Below are 9,547 nucleotides of genomic sequence, written 5' to 3' on the forward strand. Positions count from 1 at the left end.
TATCGAATCGCTATCATAAAGTTATACCAAAAATAGTTAAAACATATTAATCTATGAGTTCACAATAAATATTTTAAAGCATGAAAAATACATCTCCAATAAATCGTTTAACAATAAACAATTTAAAAGAAGTTTTGTAGTGTTCGTATTCGATTTACTTAGTTAGTTAATAGCCAAAGCCAGAGTATGATTAATTTTAAAATCACAATAATAACAATAACAATCTTACAATCGATCTTATGATATCATCTCTGATCCCACCCGAAAAACGATCATAGTATGATCATAATCTATAAACCTAGATGATACTGTAGAATTATATGATTCTACAATAAGGATCGTCATTTTAATATTTTTGATTAGACATATGTTGTATAGAAGAACTTTTGGTGATCTTTCAACCTAATAATTTTTATGGGGTTTGTTAAAAAGACATTTTATTTGACTAACACCTTATTTAATGTATTATAATATTAAATTAATATAAAAGTTATCAATTTATGATTAATAATAAAAACATAATTATTTTTTATAATGAAAATGTAGCATTTTACCAAGTTAATCTAATAATCATGATTTTGAAACACTATTTATGTTGTCTTAAATTTGAATTTTACATTAAATATTATAATAAACTAGACATTATTGTGTTAGGGTGCAAAGTCACTCTTGGATGTAGTGTTTTATGCTTACTCTCTTGTATGTGTAAATGGGTTGAGTCTTTCCTATATATAGGAAGTGAGTGACTCCCATTATAAAAAGAATCATTTGGAGTGTTAGACTAGAGAGAGAATTTGTATACAAACCCATTTGTATAATCTTTCTAGATCTAATAAGAGCTTAAAAAGATTTATTTACTCCTTGTGTTCTTGAATTTGTATGATGAATTACTAGATCTTTCTAATTCCGCACATGCCATCATAATCAAACCACTTCAATTGGTATCAGAGCGGGTGTTCTTGATTTTCATCAAGAATTGATCCTTGATGGCTATTTTGATTTGGTGATTCTTATTGTTCATTGATCTTCGTGTTTAGAGAGTGTTTCTGTGTTCTAGAAGTCAAATTTTTCTTTGATTTGATCCATAATTCGACTTTCTCTCTCTAGAATACTTGTTTGTATCACTTTATCTCTCTAGAAAACCCATTCAAAATCACTTTCTCTCTCTAGAAATCTTCAAGTTTTTGTGATCATGGTGGGTTTGCCATATGATTCTTGGATTGTGATTGTTAAAGATGTGAAATACAAAGTCAATGAAGATCAATTTTATGGGTTAGTGTTAAGCAAATTGATTTCATGGGGTAATATGGTTTCTTATGGAGGTTTGAAGGATGATCATGGAAGCTTGGTATTTCAACCAATTTGTAAGATTGCATGGTTGAATAAAATTGCCTTGTCCATATTAGTTTGTAGTAGAATTCAAAAGGAAGGAGAAGAAAGAGATTTGTTCAATAAGAAATATGTTTCTCTTATTGAAGACCCAAATGATCTTCGTGCTCTTAAATTTCTTGAAGTTCTTGATAATGGAGTTCAATGTGATGTTCTTGATGTTCAAGAAAAAGGAGTTCAAGTTGATTCTCATGATGAAAAAGTTTTTTGCTCGATTGGAGTTCAAACCGATGATATTTTGTGTTCTTGTGATTCGTTTGAAGGAATGATTCCTTATCGAAAGTCGGTGATCCAAGAAAATCACAAATATCAAACTCCAAAAGATTTGATTCAAACTCAAAATGTTCATGTTGTTGAAAGTGGGTTTGTTCATGAAGTCAAGTCTTCAAGATGCAAAAAGATGAGAAAGAAAAAGAAGAAGAAGATGAATCGGAAGAATAAGCGGGTTTACTCACAAAAATCGTCATATGTTGTGAAGCCAAAATTCGTGAAACAAATTTGGGTTCTAAAGCAACAATCTCCAAGTGTTGAATTGAATTTGAAGTCAAAACCCAAATGTGTTGGTGATTCTTTTGAAGATGTTCTTGGATCGTTGAAGAACACGAAGAACGAGTTGTACATCTCGCATGGTGGGTGGTACAATGTTCGATTTGGAGATTTTCTCATTCCGGCAAAAGAACCAAGGTCTTTCAAATTTGATTCGTTCTTTGAAAATGGATCTCGATTCGTGAAAAAGGTAACTCAAATTCTCAATTGGATTCCAAAACATCCATGATTTTGATTCATACTTTACGTTTTTCATTTTTGATCGATTTGCTTCATTGGATCAAAATCGTTTCAAACCTCATTGTTGATCCAATTATTCTTGTTAAGATCAAAATTCTAAAAAATCAAAATCATATTTCAAAATTAAAAAAAAAAAATTGAAGTCACTGTTCATGTCCGATTTAAGCCCAATATTCAATTCAGTACTTATTACTATTCGTGATATGTTTGAGCCCAAATGCTAAATCACTTATTGTTCATCGATCATTTCTAAAGCCCAACTTGTTTGTTAACATTTTGTCTTCAGTTGTCCGATTGGATACTTTCTTCTACATCCCAAGCTTTAACGAGTTGTACTTTTAGATCATTCAAACAAATCATCTGTTGCCTTTTTGTTCTTGAGTTCCGCTTTCATCTCTTTGTTCCTAATAATCGATCGATGATTGTTGTTTGTGAGATTCGATTTCAAATGATTTGTATATGATGAAATCGATTTGCTTTAGGTCATAGAGTAGAAATCGATATTTGGATCTTGATTATGATGAATTGAATCAAGAACACATGAGTATGTCGATGATTGATTTTGGATTTTGAATGTTATCGACGGGTTATACTTGAATGTCGATTGATTTTGTCATCCGATTTGAAAGTCAAAGTATCATGAACGAAAGTCAAAATTTAAATTAATCGATGATGATTAATGGCATGAAACTTGATTTAAGATCGATTGGTTTATATCGATGGACTGGATTGATTGAATGAAATCGAAGCAGTAAATAGTTGTGGATAATTTCAACAATCGATGGCAAGTGACGAAGGGATGATTGAATTTGATTTTGAATATTTTTGTTCTTGGGTCGATTGACGAACATATGTTTTGAAATAGAATGACTTCGACAGTCGAAGGCTTTGGATGCCTAATTGATACTTGATGTCTTTTGCAAAGGTGATTTGGAAAAAGCGAAGGGTCCATGTGCTTGAAATTGAAATCGATTTGGGTTAAGGTTTGATTGAAGATAATCAATTTCTGGTTCCTGTAATGAAATCGAAGGTTCTTGAGGATAGATTCGATTTTGATAGCAGATGAGAATTTTTTTTGTTGGAGGAGTCGATGTTCGAAGGCGAAATAAGGATCGATGGTTTCTTGGATTTCGAGGTCCCTGTATTGAAAGCAATGTATGTGTAGCTGAATTCGATTGTGTTTGGGATTTGAACGAACGAAGCCTTCGTTATTTGATTGATGATTTTGAGAAGAACTGTAAGGAACGAACGAAAAACAAAGACAGCAAGAAAGAAAAATTTTGATTTTGGAGATCTTGAGGTCAAGAACAAAGGGTCACTATTTGTTTGTTCTTGGGTTTGATTTTGAAAAAAAAAAAAAAAAAAAAAAAAAAAACACGAAGGGTCGATATCTCAAAGTCGATGGCCTCAATTAACAAAGGGTTGAAGAAGATTCGGGAATAGATTTTCAGTGACGTTTAATTGGGAAAAACGAAGGGGGTGTTTAGATTTTGAAGAATCGAAGGGTATATGGATGAATGTACAAAGGGTATATCCTGAATATTCGAAGGGGGTATATTGGAAATTCGTACGAAGACTTTTACTGTTCATTAATGGGTCTTCGTATGCTTCGTATATCGAATGAATTGCACAAATGAGAATTTTTCAAATCTGGCCCCTGAATCTTCGAATGTTTGATCACTTCGTATGAATTGAAAAAGAAAAGGAAAGTTTCAAAAACAGCCCTTGAACCTTCGAATTTTTGACACTTCGAAAATTAAAGCAAGTTTCGTATGCTTGACACTTTTCACCCAATTTTGAAAATTGTTTGAGGCTTCGTATGTTTGAAACTAATCTTCGTATGTTTGAGAAAAAGGGCAGAATTTACGAAGATGGTCCCTGAAACTTCAAATTTTTGGCAGTTTTCACCCAAATTCGAAAAAGGACTATTTTTTGCTGAAAATTGAAGAAAGTGCATTTCAGGCCCCTGCAGTTTGTGCAAATTGACGCTTTCTACCCAGCTTTGGAAAAGGGAGAGAGTTTTGCATATTTGGCTGTTTTGGACGCAACGGGTCCCTGCAAGTTTTAGAAAGTGACAATTTCTACCCGATTTTTGAAAAATCTTGCAACTTTCACAAAAAAAAAGTCAAAAATTTTTCATAAATTGAAATTTTTTTTTGGCTTTTTCGTGATTGTTTTTCCGTGCAAGATTTTTGGTGATTCATTTTTGGTACACATCAAGGGGGAGTTTTGTGAAGACTATTCCTCGGGCGCTTCTCATCCTTAGTGGGTTTTATAATCATTTTTTGATTATAAAAAGGGAGAGAATGATGGGTATTCGAAGCTTCTCGGGTTTGTCGAATATTCATTTGCGGATTTGAAGACCGGTGTTACTTCGAGGGGGAGTTTGGTCTTGATCGCGCTGGCTCGTTGGAGATTAAAGCTGGACATCCAATCCTAACTTTGAGGGGGAGAATGTTAGGGTGCAAAGTCACTCTTGGATGTAGTGTTTTAGGCTTACTCTCTTGTATGTGTAAATGAGTTGAGTCTTTCCTATATATAGGAAGTGAGTGACTCCCATTATAAAAAGAATCATTTGGAGTGTTAGACTAGAGAGAGAATTTGTATACAAACCCATTTGTATAATCTTTCTAGATCTAATAAGAGCTTAAAAAGATTTATTTACTCCTTGTGTTCTTGAATTTGTATGATGAATTACTAAATCTTTCTAATTCCGCACATGCCATCATAATCAAACCACTTCATATTGTCGATTTAAAAACGAAAAAATATAAATATGAGATATTTAAAAATATAATTTGTTTTGATATCATGTAGGAGCATATATACCGTGTAGGGACTAGGGACTATGGACTAGGAAACAAAAGAGTATCTAGTTCGGTTGTTGACTTAAAATTATAGCAAACAATCAAACATGACCAAAACGTCGGATACCTTAGCCGGAGAGTATCTCCTCCGGTGGATCACAATACATCAACAGCAAATTCAAGCTTCAAAGATACACATAAAGAAGCTAACACTACAACATGAGATACACATAAAGTTCCATGCTTTATATATACACATATACGCCTACCGATCATCTTTCATCCACGTTTCCGGTTGCATGAACGGAAATAACGAACTCCAAATCTATAACCTCTCGTGACGGAGATCCCTCCGGCGTAAAAAACAACGGTGAATCACACGTCGTAGAGAACTCCGTCTTCATACTTCCATCATCCCCGTCAACCGTCACAGCCACCTCCTCCTCCTCCTCCTCCACCGCCACTGGTTCCCGAGCTAACTGAACACCCGTCTGCAAGCACGAACTCTTTGTCGTCGATCTGTTTGCAAAGTCAACGTCAGACGTTGATTCCACATCCTCTTTGTCTTCCTCTTTGATAGTGCAAAGAAACCTCGAGGGTCCATTTGCTTCAAACAACTTAAAAACGTCAATCACCTCGTCGTTCGGCGATGATGCATCTGTGTTCTTGTTGGGTCGTCCAGATGAATCTTCTGGTATATGTGGTTTCAAGCAGAAGAAGTAAAGCAGCAGCTCCTTAGTTGCAGCATCAGCGGTGGGGAAGTTATCAGGGTTTTGGTCGCCGATGTGGGTAGGAGGAGGAGGGGAGGAGTGGCGGCGGAAGGAACGGTGGCGCCATAGAACGTACAGGAGTTCGCAGATGAGAGCTACGATGGAGACGAAGAAGATCACTGTTAGAGCAGTAGCGAGCTTGCTAAAAACCATTTTTTCTTTGTGTAAGTGTTTGGATTTTGAGATTGTTAATTTAAGAGTTGGTGTAGGCAGTTGAAGGTAGGAAGACTATTTGGGAGACCGGCACGGGGATTGAATGTTTATCGGAAAAGGTGACGGGAGTGGACGTGGTGGACAATGGTGGCGAAGATTGACGGCGACCTGCCACCCACCAGATAATAATGTTTTAATGGGTTCTTACTTATTAACGTTTCAAATCATGTGTTTTATACAAATTGGTATTAATGTTACACTTTCTGTTTTATGTTTTTTAAAGATTAGGAATTTTAAGATACTAACAATTTTATGTTATTGAACTCCAACTCTATTAATAATCAAAAAACAATTATAGAATTTCATTAATTAAATAATAACTAGTGTCACCTTATTCAATTCTACGATTACTCTTTAGTATGCAAACTTAATTAATAGAAATTAAATATCATCTTATATTTTCTTCCTACTATCCTTACAAATGGTAACAAACGGATTAAATATGTGGTTAAATGTGACATATATCAATATTTCATATGGTAGAAAAATAACTAGCAATAAAATATAAGAAAATATTTAATTTCTCTTTAATTAATTAATGTTGAATGAATATTTAATAATAGAAGTGATCTTGTAGTTAGATAAGATGAGGAGATTAATGAAAAAAGCAAGCAAGTGAATGCATGCCTTAGATGACGATTAAATATATACGAAGGAAAGTGTGATGAAAGTTCTTGATCAATTGGTGCGTTTTAATTTTAAATATTTTTTTTTGAAGGTCTTAATTAATTAGCAAATCATATTTAAATAATCCACACAACCTCTTATAGTTTTAATTCATATTTAATCATCAATAGAAACTTACTATATTTTTCAAAATTGATAATATATGCTAAAATTAATAAGTATTTGTTATGTTTATTTTTCAAAGTTGTTAATATATGCTAAAATTACTAAGTATTTGATATGCTAGTTAAATAGATATAATACTCTTAATATGGCATTTAAGGTTTTCTTTTTTTGTTTTTTTTGTTTTCATTGTTTTTTTTGGTACAACTACAGATGATGCAATCTTGTTCATGGGTTTATGCAACCCACCTGACATTGGGGATGAGATTTAAAACCGAAAAATCAAACTGAAACAGGAATCAGACTGCAACCGGAACTGTTAGAATCAAAATATATAGAATCGGTTCTGGTTTTGGGTTTAAAGACTGACTTTATCCAGGTTCCAGGTAATCCGGGTTTGGGTTCATCGGATCTGAGTAAACCGGATTTAAGAACCAGAACCGATATTAGGAATTGGAACCAATTTTAGGGGCCAAAACCGGTATCTGTGAAAAGTTTAAAACATGCATATCTCATTCGTTCCAAGTCGGATTGACATGCTGTTTTTTTCAACATGTAGTTTAGAGTTTGTACATAATCTTAGACTATAAATTTGTCATTTTTAGTTTTATATTCATTGACATATAGTCCCCAAAATCAAGATATCAAAGCTGGAAGTTTTTAGTTTTTCATATTTTTTGTATTCTTTGAAAATTTTAAAACATGCATATCTAATTTGTTTGAAGTCGGATTGACATGCGGTTTTTCCAACTTGTAATTTATAGCTTGTACAAGAGTTTAGACTATAATTTTTTCATTTTTAGTTTGATATTCAATGAATTACAGTCTCCCAAAGTCGAGATATCAAAGCTGAAAATTTTCAACTTTTCAACATTTTGTTTTTGTACTTTGTATTTTGTGAAAATGTTAAAACATGCATATCTAATTCGCTTAAAGTCGGATTGACATATATATATATATATATATATATATATATATATATATATATATATATATATATATATATATATTTTCAGAATGTAGTTTAGAGTCTGTACATGAATTTAGCCTATACTTTTGTCAATTTTTGGTTCATATTCAATGAGTTACATTCCCCCAAAGTCGGGATGTTAAAGCCCAAAGTTTTTAGTTTTTCCGCTTTTTTATATTCTATGAAAATTTTAAAATATGCATATCTAATTCGTTTGAAATCGGACTTACATGCGGTTTTTTCCAAATTGTAGTTTAGAGTTTGTAGATGAGTTTAGACTATAACTTTGTCATTTTTGGTTTAGTATTTAATGTATTATAGTCCCCCGAAGTCGGGATATCAAAGCTGAAAATTTTCAACTTTCACCTATTTGTTTTTGTACTTTGTATTATGTGAAAATGTTAAAACACACACATCCCATTCATTTAAAGTTGTAATGACATACATTTTTTTAAAGTGTAGTTTTGAATTTATAAATGATTTTAGACTATAAATTTGTCAATTTTGGGTTCATATTCAACAACTAACATTCCCCTGAAGTCAAGATATCAGTATCAATACACTAAGTAGCAAGTAATTACCAAAAAATTCTGATTTTTCTGGATTTTCCGGTTCTAAACCCACTTTACCCGGTTCCGTACCCGAAACTGAACCAAAACCGCTTCTTATATACTAGTGTGGTTTTTTGGTCCTAAAAAATCCCATTAACCGATTTCGGGTTTCTTAGGTTTGGGTCTATTAGGGTCGGGTTTGGACCCACTTTCATCCCTACGTGACACCTAAAAACATAGGAAATGTCATATTTACTTTGAGAGGTGATCTTGGATCCCTCCGAGGAGATTTGCTTACTATTACGAAAACTGACCAGGATCTGGAGAATTACGGTATCAATTTTGATAACTTGGTGGAGAGATGCCTAAGGGTTGGAGATAATACATTCTTTTGGAAAGACAAATGGTGTGATGTCTTAGTGCTAAAAGATGATTTTCTAGATCTATATCATTTAGAAGCTCATAAAGATTGTAAATCAAGGAGAGAATACAAGGAAAGAGTTTAGATGTCTTGCATTCGAATTGATCGAGACAACTGAGGCAGAGAGGACTCTTTGTTGTTGGTTTTAAACAACAAAATTTTGATTGTTGCTCTATTATAATTTGAAGACACATGGTTTTAGAAGGGAAATTGCTCTAAGAATTTATTTGTTCAATCCTTGAGATGGTTAATTGCGGATGTCAAGGCGAATGACGTTTATTGTATGTTCAATTGGGTGGGCTGGGTACCGATTAAAGTCAATTGCTTTGCTTAAAGACTCTTCTTGGATATGATTCATGTTTCCTTAAATCTTGCTATTAGGGGGTATATATGATATGTGAACTTTGTCCCTTGTGTAGTGACGTTGCTGGAAGCGTTGATCATCTCTGTAACATCCCGACTTCCAGGTATGAGATTTATTTCTTTAAGCATGTTTTTCCTTTGGAACACGGCATGTTGTTAGTCTCAACATGGTGTGTTGAAGGACTTTAGGCCGCGTATTTCATGGAACAACACGGCGTGTTAGTGAGGGGGAACTCGGTGTGTTGGTAGCTGGATGTGAAACCCTAAATTTTAGGGTTTTGCACCCTATATAATCCCCTTAAGTCTCTAGGGCTGATCTTTTATCAGCCTCCAAACCCTCATATCGGCCCTTGTGAACCCTAATCATCTCTCCCTCTCATTTGTGAGATAGTGTAGTATTTTGTAGCAAAAGAAGGAGAAAATGTTGGATTAGGCGTCTAAGCCCATAACTATTATTGGTATGCACTTGACCCGAGAGTAGCATGGTC

The 9,547-nt window shown here is 33.7% G+C and overlaps 1 protein-coding gene across 1 annotated transcript; it reads right to left on the minus strand.

Moving 5' to 3' along the window:
• Positions 1-4,959: 4,959 nt before the first annotated feature.
• Positions 4,960-6,173, minus strand: LOC145086813 (uncharacterized). The gene has a single exon (XM_079024648.1). It carries the CDS (start codon positions 5,903-5,905, stop codon positions 5,255-5,257), a length of 651 nt encoding a protein of 216 aa, XP_078880774.1. The 5' UTR covers positions 5,906-6,173; the 3' UTR covers positions 4,960-5,254.
• Between the last annotated feature and the right edge of the window lie 3,374 nt (positions 6,174-9,547).

Source organism: Lactuca serriola, chromosome 2 (assembly GCF_051521515.1).
Source record: "Lactuca serriola cultivar US96UC23 chromosome 2, Lser_US96UC23_V15, whole genome shotgun sequence".
In the NCBI taxonomy this organism is placed as follows: domain Eukaryota; kingdom Viridiplantae; phylum Streptophyta; class Magnoliopsida; order Asterales; family Asteraceae; genus Lactuca; species Lactuca serriola.

What these genes read in the sequence shown, in the direction of transcription:
- LOC145086813 (XM_079024648.1), bottom strand. Translation starts at nt 5,905, where the DNA reads ATGGTTTTTAGCAAGCTCGCTACTGCTCTAACAGTGATCTTCTTCGTC.